Source organism: Hippoglossus stenolepis, chromosome 9, assembly GCF_022539355.2.
Source record: "Hippoglossus stenolepis isolate QCI-W04-F060 chromosome 9, HSTE1.2, whole genome shotgun sequence".
Classification (NCBI taxonomy): Eukaryota; Metazoa; Chordata; class Actinopteri; order Pleuronectiformes; family Pleuronectidae; genus Hippoglossus; species Hippoglossus stenolepis.
In genome coordinates this window covers 8772494-8793091 of record NC_061491.1, presented here as the reverse complement: position 1 = coordinate 8793091, position 20598 = coordinate 8772494, and the positions used below count along the sequence as shown (strand labels likewise).

At 43.2% G+C, this 20598-nt stretch overlaps 1 protein-coding gene across 1 annotated transcript; it reads left to right on the top strand.

Moving 5' to 3' along the window:
- Positions 1–16164: 16164 nt before the first annotated feature.
- Positions 16165–20598, top strand: fzd10 (frizzled class receptor 10). The gene has a single exon (XM_035166775.2). It carries the CDS (start codon positions 17054–17056, stop codon positions 18872–18874), a length of 1821 nt encoding a protein of 606 aa, XP_035022666.1. The 5' UTR covers positions 16165–17053; the 3' UTR covers positions 18875–20598.

The window sequence follows — 20598 nt, the reverse complement described above, 5'->3', positions numbered from 1 at the left end:
AAACTATGCAACCTTGCACTGCGCCTCTCATATGACCATAACGCCAGAGCCAAAAGTAAAAGAGTAGTTCAGTAAGCTGCGAGAGGCCCGGCCATGCTTGAAATCCACAGGCAGATTTTCTGAAAAATAGAGGGAACCTGCGCTGTGAATCCCGCGGAGGCCCAGAAAGTAGCATTCAACATGTCACAACACAGCCCCAAAAAACAAAGAGCGGTTTCTGCTCCCTGGAAGCACACACACAACAGCTGCATTCATATTCTCCCACCATTCATCTCAACTCATGGCATAATACAATTGGACAGGTGGATTGATAATCTAATATGGCTTAGTTTTTTTTATCCTATTCCTCTCACTTTTCAAATAGTTTACTCGGAGCCTGAGGGTGTGAGCCATCCTGTTTTCTATGGCCGCCGAAATACCTCAGAGCGCGCAGTGCCTCGCTCGCTGCCAGAGAGGGAGGCGAGTATTGTTTTCATGACAGAGATCAATGGGTGGGTGAATGTGCTTTAATTCTGCAGGAGCTCCTCTCCCAGGCTAATAAATGCAAGCCTCCCTGCTGACTGGGCTGTCGTGCTGAGCCCAGCGGGGGTCAGCCTTTTTGTGTTCCTGTGCCCAAATTATGGAACCATCAATACGCTCCCTGGAACCAGTCAATAGAAGCCCGATTTGCGGCCGAGGGGAGACCAACTTCAAGGCTGTTCCAAAAAGAAGGGAAAAACCCCTAAGCTCTGACACATTTACCAAATCAGATCAGACTCAGAACGTACAGATAGATTATACATTCAACAATTCAGAATGGCTGCTCATGCTACAGATTTTGCGTGTGTCTCACCAGTGTGTTGCATCCAGACAAACCTCTTTGTCAATAATTACATTTACAATTTACATGTTGAAAATGTTTAGCTGTATGTTCACATCGGTGCCAGCGCACAAAGCTTTGAACACGAGGCTGTAACTACTCGAGAGTCATTTCGTTTTCTGAACGTCCATGAAGGGACAAAATGGAGTCAATAGTTATGGCAGTTGCAGTAACTTTGCAAATGTTGTGAAAATAATCGAATTTCGAAAGTTCAATTATTAAAACTTCTTTCAAACACCACGTTTTTTACAAAATGCTACATTTCTGTCGCCCAAACCAGGGGTTGTGACACACTTTCTTTTGACAACGCATAGGCGGTGAAAACTGTTGTCATGCATGAGCGTGTTTCCATACCGCCTTACTGCTGCTTGTAGCATCAAGTGAATTATTAAGCATCCGGCTTCAAAAAGCTTGTAAAACTCTGTCCTCCTGAAAATCTCAAACTTTTTTTTCTTCCCCTCTCCCCTTTTCTCTCCTTCTTTTATTTTTGTTGGTTTCTCAAACATCAAGTTGTCGCCGGATTTTCAAAAGGGTTGAAAAATAAGAGTTTCCCCAGCTTGCAAGCGCATTCAAAGGCCGTGCTCTTCAGATGTGCCACCTTGCAGCGTGGTGGTGGCTGTGCAGGAACAGGATCATTCAGATATGCTAATGGATCAGCGGGGTAGCTCCAAGCGCGGCTTACCCCGCTTTAAAAGACAGCTGCCTTCTCCCTTTCTTTTCATGCCCTACTCACAGAGCTGCCTCTCTCTTTCCCACTCTACATTGATAGCAGGTTGAAATTTAATAACCATTACATTTCTTCTAATTAGACAGATAGAGCAATTAGCCGGGTGCATGTAAATCCAGTTTGTGAAATATGTTGGACAAAGAGAGTTCAGAGGATGAGTTTGGGCAGTGAGTGAACGCAGCTGAGTCGGCACAGTGTAATGATATCATGCTCAATGCAGAGAGCTGCAGATAATAGAACCAGTGCACGCCGGCCCTCCCCTTGGCAAAGTGGCCCTCTGTGTCAGTGCTTGTCTATGAGCTGTTGGCTCTGCCGCTGAGGCTCCAGTCCCACACTCTCCTGGGCTATCTATTCTCTCCAGCCAGAGTCATGCTGCGCAGGAATCCTGGGTGATTGGGTTTCTTTCAGGGGCCTTATAGTCAGTCATAAATCGGAGGGGATCCTGCCCGGCCCCTCGCTCTCGCCCCTAACCCTGGCTCCAGCTGGCAGGGGACGATTGTTGGAGAGCCGAGGTCATTGCGGGGTCGCTCTCTATGGCGCTTCTTAACTCCCCTTGCCTATTTTTTTCTACCCCTCCTCTTCACTGTTTCCCCCCCTTTTTTTCTCTGTCTCCCGGCTGACGTTGCTAAGGCTTGGTATTTGCTTTTTAAGACCATGTTGTAATTACAGAGGAGCTCTACTCCCCTCACCGCCTCTGGCTCTCTCTCCTCTTTTTTATCACTCCTGATTGGTGGTAAGAAGCCATACTGGGGCCATCTCACCCCCCACAACAAGCTTTTGTGCTGCCTCTTCCCTGGGCACACACAGACCTGATTCATTCACATCTCGTAACCTTTACAGAAGTAGAAAAAGACCAGGGTGGCCTCCTCACGCCGATCAGACAGCAACCACAGGATAGGAGGTGGGAGTGACCTACACAGGAAATCCGTGCAGGATTCGAAACATTTATGAGATGAAACAACAGTCCCTGCTAAATGAAACAACAGTCCCTGCTAAATGAAACAACAGTCCCTGCTAAATGAAACAACAGTCCCTGCTAAATTAATTGTAGAAAATAAAAGATGAATCAATAAATCTAAAGCCATATCCTATTTGCAGTGGTAGATGTTTTTAATTTTTTTTACACAAATCTACAGTGTCTCAGATTCAGAGTGGACAATTGTGATTGCAAAACAATTAAAACTATAAACTTGGTCAACAGATCAGGTTCGCCACAGGCTCGGGCCACGTTTCTTTGCTGTGTGGCTGCTTTGGGTTTGTGGGAGGACGGATCTGTGTTTGCTGTTTTAGGAGAACTACACCACAGAGAACATCAGACGGCCCCGAAATGTCTTTTCTGTGGGAGTGCACCCCTCTGCCAACATCTGGGACCATAAACCAAGATCAGAAAGTGACAGTGAAAAACAACACCGCAATGACAACAAACAGTCATTGGACAATAAATGGAGGGGGAGTCGCCTCAAACCACAGCTAGAAGGGAGGAAGAAGAGAATGCTGACAAGAAGTCAGTTCCTTTGTCTGTGTTGAATTTGATCTTATTTGTAATAAAACAAAAATGGTCTGTAGGTGTAAACTGTAAAATTGTGGGATTAAAAACCTACAGTTACAGTTACCGCAGCTGCAGCTCACATTGCACTTTTTCTGTGGGTCAGACGCCAGAGATGCAGCAGCTCACCATAAACATACTGTAGGTATGACCCATTAAAACAGAGTCTGGAACTAAATGATTATATCCACATCACAAATCCTTTAGAGCGAAAGTATTTGATGCTGTGCAGAGGCTTGTCTTTCCCCTAACACACATCAAAGCAATCCGCACCAAAATATCACAAAAATGCATACAGTGTGCATTGTTCCCTATGAAATAGGATACAAGCTTGCAAGAGCTATTGTTCTATTTCAGTTTGCTTGAATCTCCTCTGTTGCATGCTGGCTCCCTGCTTCACCGTTCTGACTTCTGACAAACAGCATCTGCACCAGGGACGCCACTTCCTCCCACGAGGCAGATGGGAACAAACCCAGTATAATCACTTCAAATAAACAGGATGCCATTAATTGTTTGCCCCATCAATTGAAGTGTGTCCCTCGGTATTCAGCGAGAACTTGATTAATCATTTTAGTGGTTTGACTTGACGCCAGTGAGAGGAGATGAATTGTCTGGCAAGGAACAAATTACTGGTTGAAGCCCACATCACTCTGCAGAGGCCGGGCTTATTTCATAACTATAGACAGTTAATCCATTTATACTGTAGCTCTTTGATAACCGCATGTGACTATAGAGAGCCCAAGCTAAACCACAACTTCAAGAAAAGCTCAGTCCCAATCATGGTGAAATCTAAACCTGAAACTTAGCTATTAGGCCAATTCTTGTTGTTCTATTTGTTTATTGAATACGTCTGTTCTAGTGATCTTTGATATCCATCATTTACAATAAACTTTTGAATATCTGAAATTATAGCGTTAAAAAAATGATGTGGGCAAGTTGAGGTGCCACATCTAGTTCAGGGGCATCTGTAATCACAGACTGTGGATTGTAGTAACAAAGTTGGAAAGATCATATCATAGTGGATATCATAATCAAGGTTTCCATTCAAATTTTGACCTAATTTTAGCCATCAACTACTGTTATTGAATGAAAGGAGTTGGGTGCATTGAGATAAACAGTGAAAGATGTTTTTATGTTGTGGGCCATTAAACCAATAGAGAAGAAGATGGCTCAATGAAACAGTATAAATAATAATTCCACTTCAAACAATCAAACGTAATGTAGAATTCATAATGGAAATATGGCATTTATGTTTCTTTCATTCATTCATGTGAGGACGGTTATAGGCTCCGTATCGGTCCTCACATGTATAATGCTTTTGTCTGCCGTGAAGTTCTAGACTAAGTGAATTACTGAGTCTGTTTCCACATCAAATCCATTTTTTTTACTAACAGGAGGATAAAAATGTATCTATATGGATGAATCAAGATAAAATGATATTAATATAATTCCTGTGTTTTAGCAATGCATTGTTGTTTTCCTACAATCACCAAGGTTTAAACCCATAGAATGTATGGTCTCCTCTTCCTCCAACTATCCTGTCTGCGTAATAGCGATCAGTGGGTGGAGCCATGGAGGCAAGGTCCCACTGATTTGCATTCGACCAATCGCGAGTCAGTCTCAGCTGTCAATCATGACCTTTCACCCCATATTTATTAGCATCTAATTTCTTATAAAACCAAACTAAAACCACAAAAACAAACATCAGTGTTTATCGAACTAATTTAAATGACAGAAACCATCTTTGAGAAAAATGTATTTGACTTGGACTTTTCCGTTTGGTCTTTGTCCCATCCACAAACATGGAAGATGCGGAATGAATGACCTATACTGCAGCCAGCCACCAGGTGGTGATCGAGACACTTAGGCTTCATTTTTGTGGATCAGTCATTTCATAAATATTTTTATGTACAGTCTATGATTTAAGTTTTTAATTAGAGTTAATACAACGTATGAATATAGATGGTAAAGCCAAGGAAAACAATTGATGCTTTTCAGTAAAACCACTGAAAGAAATGTCAAACAGTGGATAGGTGAACATTAGCTAGCAAGGAGGAGACATCCGGACTTTAATTCTCTCTACTCATGAACTTTTGAACATGCCTGCAAAACAAATATAGAATAAAATGCATGCAAGGATAAGAAATAACCCACAATAAGAAATGCTTTCCTCATGTTTTGGTGAAAACAACTAACACACCTCATAACAAACTGTAGTGCTCTCAGGAAGGATATTTGTTCAGGGCAGGTATTTCATACACATATCTGATGTAGGCAGTGAGCCAAATGTCAATAGACGTAAACAAACACTTCCAGACAGCGGAGCAAAACCTTTTTTGTTGTTGTCTTTTTGCTGAGCCGAGGAGTTCCTCCCAGTGTTGTCAGGTCTGTCTGCTTTGACATCACCACAGCGGCAGGCTAACAACCCGACCGTGGTCAGATCACAAGGACTCAAACGGCTGGATGAAAGGGCTTCACCTAAAGGTGCTAATGGAAACGTCCTGAACCTGAAACACCAGCCTCTCTGTCAAAACCCACAGAGGGAGAGGAGGTGAGAGATAGGAAGAAACAGACTCCTGGAGAGGCAGCAGTTGTTTGTCCAAACTGAGAGAGAGAGGTGGTGGTGACAGCACGTCCTATTCTTTAGGGCGATCGCTGGTTGTGTCAGCTCCCAGAGGACAGCCGGTGTTGTCTTTCACCCCCGCTGACCTGTTTGAACTACAGTGGGCCGGCCGCTGTTCGCCTGTTTAGACAGCTAACAGTCTGCTGACTCTGAACCCACACTGTCAACAGCACTTGACACTCAACACGGCACTTAAAAGCACCAAAGTTTTTGTTTAACCTCCACTTGGTCTTCCTCTCAAGTGAATGAAGGCGTAAATCTGCTCAACATCTGCACTGAAGAATAAAATAATAATCTGAGTCAACCATGAGAAAGACAAGCTGTCGGTGACGTTCTCACAGAACATCGTCGTCATTGAAGTAACACCTGGTAAATATTACAGAGGGATTTATTAGTTGGTGTCACAGAAGATAGACAGACTGAACTCAGCTATAGAAAACTGTCCATTTGCAGACATTCCAATTAAAACACGTAGACCGCGTTGGCCCAACTGAAATTATTGCATCATCAACTTGTCCCGCCTTTACAACCATTGTCTAGCAACAGAACTACAGACAAAAAAGTTCTTCGGAGCTTCCAGAGCTGACTGGCTAACATGCCAACAGTCTGCTTTCCTCACAGAAGTTATAGAAGAGATGCACAAAGGCACAGATAAAGTGGAAATGACACAATTAAAAGGCGACGAAAATGAAATGTCATGTTACCTTGACTAAAATTCTGAAACATTTTGGATAGTGAACAAGTCAACAACATATATAACATAATTTTTAGACAATATAATAAAGAATTCTTACATATTATGTTTTTAAGGGAATTCAAATTTTGGCGAACGCGCTGATTCACTTTCTTGCCAAGACTTAGATGTGTAGATAAAGACTGGAAAAAGGGAGGCACTGGTAGTTTTCAATTTGCCCTTAAGCTGCTTCTGACTGTAGACTCATATTTACCTGGCAGATATGACAGTTATATCAATTTCCTCAGCAAGAAAGTGAATGAGGTATTTTCCAAACAGTCAGACTTTCTTTTAAATATGTACAATAAAAGTGAACGTTTCCCTAAAAGGTGCAAATGAGCAGTGGTGAAAATTTCACTTAAATTCTTCTTGACAATTGTTTGTGATTAAATACCTCGTTTTAAATGAAATTATAATGACTCTTAAAGGCAGAGAGAGATCTGCTCTAAGCTTTAGGCCATGAATGCTTTTAATAACGAGCTTAAGAGCTCAGACCCGGCCTCCACTAGTTGACATCCAGCAGCCATCTCCGAACATCTTTGTGCTCCCTTTTCTCTCTTTCACCGTCTTCTTATCAGAGCCGCCACCAATCAAACCGCTCTCAAATCCCTCTTCTAAAACCTCCACCCAATCCTCTCCCAGGACCAGAAGCAGTCACAGTTATTGTCTGCAGCTATGAAACAGAAAAAGCTGCATATGTATGTCTGCATGTGTGATAGATAGATGAATGCGTGTTGTTTCGTGGGTTGTTTAATCACACAAAGAAAACAGCCCCTCCACAAAGACACCTGTATACTTTGGAGATAAACCTGAAGCGTATCAAACAGAATGTATAAAACTTGCATGTCAAACACCTCGGAGCAGGACGACGTTTGACTGACTGTCACAGTGGCTTACACACTTCTGACAGTGTTGGATTTGTCACAGGTTCCCCGGTCGATCACTCAGGAGGCGGCGAGTCACTGATGTGGAATGGAAATCACTTGGCGTTAAGTTTGATATCAGTGTGTGGGACATTTTTTGAACACCAAATGTGTAAAAGTCAAACAGCTATTACACTTGCTCAGAGTGTGAGAGAGGAGGGGGGAACAGCCCACGGCGCTTTTCATAACTAGGTTACATCCAAGGTTATATATAAGAAATTAAAACGGTTTTATCATTTCACTTATTTTCCAGAATCGCTTGATAACAACAATTCACTAACTGAGTCAACTTTTAAAAATCATTGCACCGCTTTTGCTTTGTCCTTGCACTAGAATGTCGTGACCTAAAATCTTTAGAGGTTGAATATTCGTAGGGGCAAATTTTCCCGTTAAGAAACGTCCACAAGCACGATCACGCAGCGACGTGTGTTCGGTGGAGGGAGAATGACAGGTTATTTAGTGCTGTTTTGATATCTGAGCCCGAGGAATGCCTACGGATACGTTGATCCGGAGGAAGCTTCGTAGATGAGGTAAGACTGCTTACAGCTATGAAACAATATCTGAAACAGATTAAAAGACATTTTCCTCAGCATGATTCATGTTCCTTTCAGCTCGCCCAGGTGTTGCACCCTCTCGACGGAGAGGTGAAGGGAGCAGGGCAGATGTGCAAATGCAGAGATACAGTAAATAAAAAAACGTTTGCTTTTTTTTCGGAGTTGTTGGCACATCCTTTATTGGCTGATAGACATTTTGGATTTCCCAGCTTTCCGACATCTTTGTTACATGTGCTTGTAGATTTGATGCGCAAAACTGGAAAGATCCAACATGAGGGGAATTACAGCCGAGAGAGAGAGAGAGACACACTCCTGGTCCGCGGCGTCTGCACACACTGATTGTTTCAGCTTGTCTTCATACCTGTTCAGGTTTCACTCTAAGGCTTGTCAATCCTGCCCAGCACTTCAAACGCGGTGCTGAATCCCTCAGCTGCGCCTTCACTCATCCCTTCGCAACCTTGCTGACAACCTGCAGTACAGGTAGAGCGCAAAGTAAATTACCCATAATTACCTAGATTTGCGCCCGTCATTACAAAGAAAAGAATTTTGTTTGCTGTTGTGTTATTACTGGAACATCACGTCCTCCAGCTCTCTAATTAAGGCCGACACCTTTCAAGCACGCAGCTATCTGCTGTGCAGCGCTGACAAAAACGTCATCTGTGCCTCATTCTTTGTGACTGCACTGAACATAAAAGCGAATACAAAAGAGAAATGGCCAGTGAAAGACGCTCTTCAGTCTTCTTGCGAATCTAAATAAACTTCACAGAGATATAGACTCCACATGTGGTTCCTTAAAAGAGACTAATGCTGCGGATGAGAAGACAATAACAAAACTACATGCCTTCTTCTGTCCAGAGAATCAGAGCTAATAACAGCACCGTTCCCATGCTCGCTCCTCATGCCACTCTGATGCTTGCCATTAGATGTTCTCTCATTATTCTTCCCTGTGTCGTGCTGCAAAAGTGAAAACAGATTTGGACGGGAATGAGAAGTTACCCAATCACTTAGATCTCAAGCGCTCTGTGAAATCCGTTTATCCCAGATCATTATTACAGTATTTTGCTGTCTGTATCGATAGTCATTTCCTTTCTCCCTGCAGCAGCCTCACAGTCTCCATCGCTGGCGCTGAGCACAGCACAGCCAGTGCAGTCCCACGGAGTGCAAGCAAAGGAGGAAATCAATAGAGAAAATATCGCTGCAGGCTCACACATTTTTATCTTGCTTTGAACGAGTCAGCTTTAATTTAGCTTTGATCTCAATTTGCTGCTTTTGGGAAAGCTCGGCTGCACATTGAACCAGGAGGAGAAAGCCTCCACCAGGGCTTTCTTACAAAAGACCCTTTCAACTGAGGCCTTTATTTTGCCTATATGCGTCAGTGTCCATTACTGGTTTACAAGGAATAAAGATGCAAGGAATCAAAACAACTAATACTACAGGACTCGGACACACTGGTGCACAGCTCACGCAGGCAAGTTTGCCGACTGCACTTTATCTATTCTGGTCATGGAGGATTTACGGCCAAACAGAGCAAACGCTGGACAATGTTGGTGAGGGGCCACAATAAAGAGATCCTCAGTGTTGCTGACAGAAACACGGGTTGTTATGGGGTAACAGGTTGACATGATGCGCAGCTGGCGTTGTTCTCACTGCTCCGCCAACCACACCGCCACACCTCTCCCCTTCCCCTCGCATCATTAGGGCTGGCGCACCAAAAGGATGGCCATATTATAACATCACCTCAGGTCTGCTAAAGATGTCTGCACTTCCCTCATCTTTTTTTTCGCCAAACCAGTGCATTCTTAGGACGGGAGTTGTTTGGGAATTTGTTTCTCTTTTATAAAGCAGAGACAAAAGGGGTAGAATAAATGATCGGGCAGAGAAAAGACCAGCGCCTTGCTGGGGAGAAAGGGAAGGGTCTAACCTAATTTGGTTAGAGGAGGATGTGTGCTGTGTGGGTGCGTGCACATGTCTCTGTGTGCGCGTGTGTGTGTGTGTGTGCGCGCATGCATGGCTGCGCTGCACAGTGTGAGGGGACTGTGGGAATGGGACAGGAGGGCTGCACAATTGAATGGAGCCTCCAGAGCCAGAAGCAGTGGGGAGTCTCCCCAGACGCGCTGATACCAGGCCGGCCACTCAAAGAGGGATTAGGCCAGAGAAGGCCTTCCTGATTAGCAATTCACACTCAAGTGCCCCCACAAGGACCCTGGGTAATAATATTACCATCAGTGTCCTTCACCGACGCAGGCAATTAAATGTTTACTCCGTTTTGATTTTTTCTTCCACCTCCTTCATCTGTAACGTCCACTAATCACTCTCATGTTATTTCAAGAACTCTGCAGAAGAGTCAAACAACTCCTGCAAACGTCCTTCACCGAAGTGTGACGAGCCTTTCAGGAACAAAAAATGCATTTTTGAAGCTGTTGACTGTTTTGGTTCCTCGCTCCGTCTCACTCTGCTGAACTGCTGCAGCCCACTCCCCCTTCCCCGCTTCTTCCTCCCCTCCTTCTTCTCTCCGCTGTTAAACGACCACCACATGAAAGAGAATGATGTAAGAACACCCCACTAAACTAATATTGCTGTTTCAAAGCAGCCTCTACCCACATGTTATTGGGCTTCATAACAAACAAAATTCATTACAACACTGCTTATTGCAGATTGACGGCTTTCCCAGTCATATAAAGCTCCGCCATCCATATAATTATACTAATCTACTGTATAAACACTTACAAAGGTCACAAAACCCAGCGGCTTCTTCTTATCGACCACAAAACACGATGAATGAGGTCGGAGGGGTAACCTTTGACTGATGGGACTCTACACGTGATAGCAGTAGAGAAACAAAGAAGACTTTAATGGAGCAAAGTGAAAAGAAGAGACAGAGAAATTAGTCCTCATTAATAAGTTACTTTATTGAACTATTTAAACCATATGAGGGAAGAATACTGCAGGCTTTGATGTTGACAGGGCCCTTTAATAATTAATTGCTTGATTCATATGCGTTTCCTCAAAACGTCTGACCCTTTATGAAAACTGGTGCTCTTATTAAAGATGTAAGAAATTATCTATGTGAGCAGTTGAAAAAGAAATCTCTTCTTTTTTGCAACATTTTACCACAAGGTTCTCTGCTGTCTGTGTAGAGATGCAATAGCTTCTCCATCCCTGCTTTTGGTTTTTGGCACCAACCTCTTCACAAACTAAAGAGAGGCAATAAGATGAAAATAACAGATTATGTTGATAAATAGGATCATCCTGAGCTAAATGCTGAACGCATGCAATCAGGAGGGAGAACAGGATCCCTGGACAATGTGCAGGGCATGCGGACAAATAGTCTCACCTCCAACTGAGTGTGTTGTTTCTTCTCATTGTGCCCTCTGAAAGAGAAGAGGAGGGCCTTGGTTAAGAAGATTATAGCCCTACCCCACCCGTACGTTTAATCAACATGCCCTTTCAGCGCCAGCAACAATGCCAAACATGTCCAAAACGTCCCCCCATCTCTCCTATAGCATACCTCACATGTCGGGACAGCATGCCAGTCATCAAACGTCAGCAATTAGGAGAAATACTACCGTTATTATTCTTAGGGATACAGCGTTGGTGTAGGCAGATCATATTATCCCCGTCAAAGAAGTGATGGCGTCAATTTCAGAAATGTCACCATCACAGTGCGGCGTTTGATACCCATTTAATTTCAGGCGCTGCAAACAAAAATGTATTGGCTTCAATTCATTTTTACTGATCAAAATTCCCTGAAGAACCCGAGGAGCTTTGTTTCCTCACCCTTCACTTCTTTCATCCATGGTTAAATATGTAAATAAAATGTCTAAAGTCATTCTTCAAAGGGGAACAAAAGAAAAAAGGGGGCTGAGGGAAAAGACAGCCATAAAATTCCTCCGATTCTCCATAACATTAGCCAGAGGGGGCCAGCTTCCAGCCAGAGCCTAACAGCAGGGGAGCGAGCTCGCTCCATAGAATCACACATCTCAAATCCCACACACAAAAAATAAAATATCTTTTCAGCTTCAGTCATCAAAGGGCCCCCCCTCCTTTCACTTTATTAGTTACAGAATTATCTCACAGTTGCTGATTTTTCAGAGATGGAGCTGCACTGCTTTTCTTCGTCACACTGTTGTGCTTGCAAAGATGAGATAAAATGAGTGAGTGTGTGTGTGTGAGTGTGTGTGTGTGTGTGTGTGTGTGTGTGTGTGTGTGTGTGTGTGTGTGTGTGTGCACATTTTGCACATGTGTGAGAAGGAATGAGCCGAGTGTAGGGGGTGTATATGGAAAAGAGGGTGGGAGACAGAAAAAGAACATAAAAGGAACAGTAGTAGCTGCTGAGGCTGTGGATGCTAAAGAGTGAACAGGCCTGATTCCTCTCTCCTTCTCTTTTCTTCTCATTTTCAAAGAGATATCATCATGACCAGCAAAACAATCATGAAAGGGAGGGAGGCAGGAGGCAAGACAGGAGCAAGAACAGAACAAAGCTGATGAATTACCACAAACTAGACGACTGTGTCTTCTTTTTAGACTGTGTGACAAAATTATCTTGTCAGTTTCATTACACCAAAGGCAGCCATAATAAGGGCAGTTGTCTGCTTTAAAATACGCCAGACAGGGTTTCCTCATAGATGGATGATCAGTGAATGGAGAGCAGAGCTGGGCCCGGCTGGGGCAAGGCATTGATATTACATTATTCTTCTTCACATTAAAGCTACCGTCTCTTTTTGTCATCTCCTCTACACATCAGCGACATAATAAACGTGTAAGTGGAGAGGGAGGGACCGAGCAGGCATGTCAGCTGTTGTCCTTGTCTTTGTGAGTGAGAGGTCACACTATAGAAGATGCATGCAGTTTTTGGGACAAAGGAAAATAGTTTGCATACCATTATGAATATCCCACAATATATATATATATATGTGTGTGTGTGTGTGTGTGTCTGTGTTTGTGTGTGTGTGTGTGTGTGTGTGTGTGTTTACGTAAATGTTTTTCTGTGTATGTATATGTTCTGACCAAAACCACTTCAAACGTGAACAGCTGGATAAGTGAAACCTGAGCTGCATAGGAGGAGTGTATTGTGTTCATAAGTGTATTCACACCCTATATTTATGCTGCTGCTCCACACACTGAGTGCTAACAGCTGAAATGCCCTCACTAAGATATGCTGTGCTTAAACCATTTATGCACGCTGGTGCCAGGTTTCTCATCTTGCACAGACACATTTCAGAAATACCTCTAAAAGCACTTTTAGTGACTCTTGTTAAATGCTCTAAAAGCACTGGTGTTTACTTGTGATCAGTATTTCAGCCTTGGTGGAGACCATGACATGGGCCTCAGCATAAATCTTACAGCCACAAACTTTTTACAAGGTAATGTGAGTGAGGTCTGGAGGATCTCTCTCACACACATACACATAAAAAAGGCAAAGGGCCTCATAACCTATTCGTCTCATAGTATTACATGCCACCCTGCTCCTCCATGAACAGGCTGATGATATAAAACCATGAGGGAGTTCTTACTCGCTCTAACGACAATGCATCATGGGTTTACTGATGCCATTTATTACCGCACTCTTTGTGTTGACACGTTGTGTTTGGTTTATTTTATAACGGGCTGTGACACTGGTAGTGCTGTGTTTCACTTTTACAGGCTGATAAAAGCACATCCATCCATTCATTTTCTAAACCACTCATTCTGTTCTGGGTCACAAGGAGGCTGGAGCCTGCCCCATGCAGGAGACCGGATACACTCGAGACACTTTATCACAGAGCTAACAGGGCAGTGAGTGAATGGCATAACATCTGTACTCATGGGGAGATGGTCACTTTGGAGAGGGAGAGGGGAACGCACAATGACCTGAGATGAACATGCAAAAAGACTCTACTTCACCAGAGCCCATTGATTCGGTTTGCGATATAACAAGCTAGAAAAAAAGATTACTCCAAATGAATGTAACTCTGTTTATTCCCATGAGAATAGCAACTGATTTGGACAAAGTGCTTTATGATTAGTTCATTATTTTTAATTAGAAATATCTTCCTGCACCAATAATGGTAAATGGTCTGTATTTACATAGAACGTCTCTAGTCTTGATGACTATTCAAAGCACTTTACATTCACCCATTATCACACACGTTCGTACACTGCATCTATGTGCAGCACTTACTCTAACACACATCACTCACACGCAGCCATCAGGGGCATGTTGGGGTCCAGAGTCTTTCCCAAGGACATCTTGTAATGTGGAATGGAGGAGCCTGGGATCAAACCACCGACCTTCTGGCTAGTGGACGACCCGCTCCACATCCTGAGCCACAACTACCCAATAGCCTATGACGTAACTTCACATGTGGGAATATTTTTTCTGCAGAACATCCCTACACACATTTGCAATAATGTCCATTGAAATATAAGCTTGTTTAGATGTTAACAATGGAAAAACAATTCCCTGTGCTGTGTCTGCAAGGCCACGTTGCCTGTCACTGTGGAGCAAACTTTAGAAAGGGTCTTATTAGAGTTTGTGGTTGGGGGAAAGGGCACTTAGTTATCCCTGATAAGGCACAAAGGTGCATTTAAGTCGTCTGAATATACAACTAGATAAATTATTATCCCAGTGTGAACTTAAAATTTCCTTAATGAATGGTGTGATTACAGATGTAATGAAAGGCAGAGTTGCCACTGATTTATTTGTGCAAGCTCACTCTTAACAATAGAATTAAGTCAACACTTCGGGCTGACACATTTAAAAAGTCATCAATCCTCTTTATTTGTTCGCTGGATTATTTATATCCATCGCTGAGTAAGAGTAAATGACTGCAAGGTGTTGTTGAATTTGGCACAAATAACACTGCGGCCACAACACACAGATTCCCACACTGCTACATTATAAACAGATCCTAAACTGGGATACAAATGTCCCCCATGAGTGGTTTGCCCTGGTGCTTTCAAAAACGCCTGGGGGAAGTTTCATGCAGTCCACACACTGACAAATTGACTCGCATGTCTCTTTCAACAGAAAGACCATTGTTTCTTGTGTCCACTGTTGTTTTGTTTGTGTATGTGTGAATATTATTATTGTGTGTGGTTTGCAAACTTGCCTTGAATCGACTACTGAGGAATGAATAATTCATCTGGGTTGAATTCAGATGTAAAATGTGGTAAAAAACCCATGTGCATATTTCCCTCACAGTAGGTCTGTCTCGTTTATATACCGTGTACATTGAATAAAATATAGGGGGGAAATCCACAAATACAGCATCATTCATGCATTCTGCTGGCATTAAAGGCTCTGCTCTATGAAAATCATATAACAATCTTTTTACTCCTGAAAATCACTGTGGCTGATTCCAGAAAGATGTCTATGACGCTGATGGAAATTGAATGTAGTACTTTACTTATAGTACTTAACTAAAGTTCTGAGATATTTGTACTTTATTTTCATATTTTTAACTTTCTGCTCCTCTGCATTTGCAGAACTGGGTGAACTTTTTACTCATTTTTGTTTGACAGCAGCATTTTACGTACAAAACATTAATCAGTTCATTAAATTGAGCTCCACCTCGACCAGCTTCCACTTGAATATTCTGCTTATATCAATGCATCAAGAATAACAATCCCCAATAAAGCCCTATATAATAATATAACACTGTAAAGAAAGCTATTCTGCTCGATGAGCATTTAATTTAGATGCACAAGGTATATTTTCTATATATACATATCAATTATTTTTTGTAAATTTAATTGTAACAAAGTAACATTTTTATGTTGTGGATCTAAACTACTTCATCACTGGTCAATGAGTTGAGACCAGCTGTTCTTAGACATATCCATATGAAGTTGTGTCTGACTGTGCAGTGGGGATGATATAGAGTTAGTTGTCAGATGGATACCCTTATTGTTCAAGGTTAGTTTAATCATAGGACCATATTATTTATGTATCTATAGAATAACCTTTAGTGCAAAAATGTAATGCGGTTGCAGCTAGTTGTCCAAAATAGGTACATGTGCAACTTTTACATCAACACGCACATATTTACAGAGATGTCTCGTGGAGTTTTGGCAAGAAAACAGCAAATATGTTATATTTGTCGTTTTGTAATCAACTATTTTGAAGAGGACTCGCATCTTAAAAGTTGGAGGGGGGGAGACAAACTTGTCCAGCAGTGATGATTCATCACACATACCAACGACAGACTGTGTACTCTGGTGTTTGCTGCGTCTGGAGCCTCGTGTGTGTCCCGTATATCGCGCAGCATTTTGTGATCGTCGCGAAAACGTGTTGTTGTAGTTGTTGAATCTTGTGTCCGGGCGCAAAACAGACCGACGGGGACAGGGCGAGGGGAGTTCGCTGGGAGCCTGTGAACCCGCTATAATGAACAAGCTGTTCCGCACGACTCGAGAATAATCCGCGTGTCAGTGTCATCTTTCTCATGTAAAGTAGCTGTGTCTTTGAAGGCGGATCTCTTGGCAGGTTAGACCGGGACGGAGGCTCCGACCAGCTCAGACGAGCGCTGCCACCAAACCAGACGCATCCGTTGGCCGCCGCTGTGTGACGGGAGGAGCATAATCCGGCTTTTTTACTGGGACAACGTTTAGTTTCAAATATTTATTTTCGCAGCTTAGTTGTGTCGGGATCCTGGTGAGGAAACATCTCTGCGCAAAGGAGCAGCCGCGTAAAGGACTATCTTTTTTGTTTTGTTTTTCTCCAAGTTGTCGCACGGACCACACATCGCTTTGCTGCGCAGGGAAAAGTGACATGAAATGCGAGGACGGGTCAGTGGATCTTCAGGGAACAAGTGAGAGACAAGTCTGAGAGACACGGTTTTTTCTATTTTAACCCCCAGCAGACGGAGTTGTGTGCTGCGGGACACTGAGCAAGTACAGCTCCGACACTTGCGCTCGGGAAGCATGGACCTGTGCGCACGATACTCCCAGCGAGAAAGCGTCCACGGACCATCGCGGGAAATATGTTCTCATTAAACTCTCCACGCCTAAAATGAGAAAGCGATCTCCCCACAGATAGTTGTGTAAGTTCTCCCACACTGATCCACCCGACACACCAGACACCAGCCTGGATTCATCGCAGACTTTTCAAATGAGAGAACCGTGTGTTGTGGTAGTGATGAACATCCTGTCGTTTTCTTCATTAAAACAAGAAGGGAGGATGCGTGCATGTGCCAAACTGAGCCTCGTGTGTGTGCTGCTGGTCCTGTGGAGCAGTGGAGCTTCAGCTATCAGCTCCATAGACCCGGACTGGCCAGGAGAGGGGAAATGTCAACACATCAACATCCCCCAGTGTAAAGACATTGGCTACAATATGACTCTCATGCCAAATCTCATGGGCCACGATGACCAAAAAGAGGCAGCGATAAAGCTGCAGGAGTTTGCAACACTGATACAGTTTGGATGCCACAGTCATCTCAAATTTTTCCTGTGCTCGCTGTACGCTCCCATGTGCACGGAGCAGGTTTCCAACCCCATCCCAGCGTGTAGAGTTATGTGTGAGCAGGTGAAGTTAAAATGCTCGCCCATCTTGGAACAGTTTAAGTTCCCGTGGCCCGACTCTCTGGACTGCTCCCGGCTGCCGACCAAAAATGACCCAAACAACCTCTGCATGGAGGCGCCCAACAACGGCTCAGACGAGCCCCCCAAAGTCTCCCACACCCAGCCCCCAGACTACAGGCCACAGCGGCCTCTGGGCGGCCACGACCTGCACCTGAAGGACAGCAGCAGCAAGCGGACGTGCAGCAACCACGGCAAGTTCCACTTTGTGGAGAAGAGCGAGTCCTGTGCCCCCAAATGCTACCCCAAAGTGGACGTATACTGGAGTCAGGGAGACAAGCAGTTCTCTCTGGTGTGGATGGCCATCTGGTCCATCCTCTGCTTTGTCTCCAGTGCCTTCACTGTGCTCACGTTCCTCATAGACCCTCAGAGATTCAAATACCCAGAGAGGCCAATCATCTTCCTCTCCATGTCCTACTGTGTTTACTCTGTGGGCTACCTCATCCGACTTTTTGTGGGCGCTGACAGAATAGCCTGTGACAGAGACAATGGGGTGCAATATGTTATCCAGGAGGGTCTGGAGAGCACCGGCTGCACTATTGTGTTCCTCATCCTGTATTATTTTGGCATGGCCAGCTCCCTCTGGTGGGTTATCCTGACCCTCACATGGTTCCTGGCTGCGGGGAAGAAGTGGGGTCATGAGGCCATCGAGGCCAACAGCAGCTACTTCCACCTGGCGGCGTGGGCCATCCCGGCTGTGAAGACCATCATGATCCTGGTGATGAGGAAGGTGGCGGGGGACGAGCTGACGGGCATCTGCTACGTGGGCAGCATGGATGTCAAAGCACTCACCGGCTTTGTGCTAATTCCTCTCTCCTGCTATCTTATTATTGGCACTTCTTTCCTGCTGTCGGGCTTCGTGGCTCTCTTCCATATCCGTAAGATAATGAAAACAGAGGGAGAAAACACGGACAAGCTGGAGAAGCTGATGGTTCGGATCGGGGTCTTCTCTGTGCTCTACACTGTCCCTGCCACCTGCGTGATCGCCTGCTACTTCTACGAGAGGCTCAACATGGACTACTGGCGCATCCTGGCAGTGGAGCAGAAGTGTGTGGACGGCGGCGGGCCGGAGTCAGCGGAGTGTGTCATGAAGACTTCCATCCCCGCCATCGAGATCTTCATGGTGAAGATCTTCATGCTGCTGGTGGTGGGCATCACCAGCGGCATGTGGATCTGGACGTCAAAGACGCTGCAGTCGTGGCAGAATGTGTTTAGCAGGAAGCTAAAGAAGAGGACGAGGAGAAAGACTGCCAGTGTGTTCACCAGCAGTAGGCCTTACATCAAACCTCACCCATCTCTCAAAGGGCACAGCACTAAGTATGAGCCTACACGGCCTCCTCCAACATGTGTATGAGCTCTTCTTGTATATACCCAAAAAATACTTGTAAAGCCCTTATCTAAATGAGACTTTGTAATCAGAGTGCCATCAAAAGAATCAAGGTTCGTGTTTTATTTATGCAGACTCTGTTATAGATAATGCAATGTGGGTTTTGTTTGTATCTTGAGCCACCTCATGCAACAAGAGCTGCCTTTGTTTGGGGAAAAATCTGCTACTCCTGGATTCACTTATCCTATTGAGAAACTTGGTTGTGGAAAAAAAATCGTATTGTTCCCAAGACAAAAAGAGTGGGATAAACCATTTAGATGTGCCACGGGGTTACTTGAATAATGTGCAATAGGTGTTTTCCTTACAGGCAAAAAAAAAAAAGACACTTGTACTGTTAGTGACAGATTACAGACAATGCAAGAACCCTGCAGACAATGGAGGCAAATGGTCAGAGAGACACTACAGAGAGTGTTGTGCTTGGAGGCTTTTTAATACAAACTGAGGCAGTGTCACACATGCTTGAACTGAAGTGAGAGCAGCTGCTGAAAGGCGCTCGAGACCTTACGAACCCCATTGTGAGGCAAATCCACACCATAAATTTATCAAGCACTCATCACTGAAAAAAAGTTATTTGTACACGCTGTTGAGTTTTCATTGTTTTTTTCTTTGCTGTTTTATAGCACAAGAGAACGTTTGTATATATTTCTAAAAAAAAAAGAGAAAGCAGAGATTTTATAGAAAAATTAATAAAACGTTCTAGTTTTAAATGTTTGTAAAGTCGGACTTGTGTATTGCAACTGTGTTGTTATTCTCTCTACTGGATTGTGTCTCCATCCTCGTACAGCTGCGTTAAGATGTTTTAATGCAATTACAACCTTTGTCATTATATGCTGACAGTGTGCAGCAGTAAGTTTTATTCAACACACAAATCAACTTCAGTGATCTTGAGTTGTGAATGTAATGGTATGTTGGAACTGGATTTATAATTATTCGTCTTTAGAAATAATTGATTTAAACAACATTGTATGACCAAAAGTCAGAAAGACAAACATTTTAATATAAATACTATGATAATAACTGACTGGTTGTATGAGCAGATGCGATCGTATCATAAATGTTGCACTCACACGTCTCTGGAAACAAAATTGCCCTTTTACATCTCATAAAAGATGAATAATTTTACCTGACTTTGCAGTAGCATCTCTATTCCCTTTTTTTTTTAAATACTGTATTCACAAAGAAACAATGGGACATTTATGTCAGTTTTTCATTTACCACGTTTTATGTGGTGTCACACAACAGCAAATAAGTAGGGTTGTCTCTTGACTTTCATTTGCTGCTTGCATACGGTATAATAAGGATTTTTGTGCATACTTTTAGATTTATTCAGTGTTTTTAATATAAAATCAGTTGTAGTCTTATATTTTAACATATTTGCTTCACCAAGAAAAAAAAAAGCAAATTATAAATTTTTACTTGATTCACATGTTTTGGTTAAATGCTTTGATTTTTGCAATTTATTGGTGTTTTATCAAGAATTCAGTTTGAAAATTGAAAGTGGTGCTGTCAGGTAAAAAAAAAAAGGGTAAATTATGTGACCAGAATGTCTCATATTTTAGGTTAAATATCATTTTTTTGATTACCTGTTAATGATTTCTTTATATCCCTAACTGCATTTAAACTGGGTGCGTTTATAACCCTGTGTATAATTCTTCACATTCACAAGTGAATATAAAACTTAATTTTAGTCA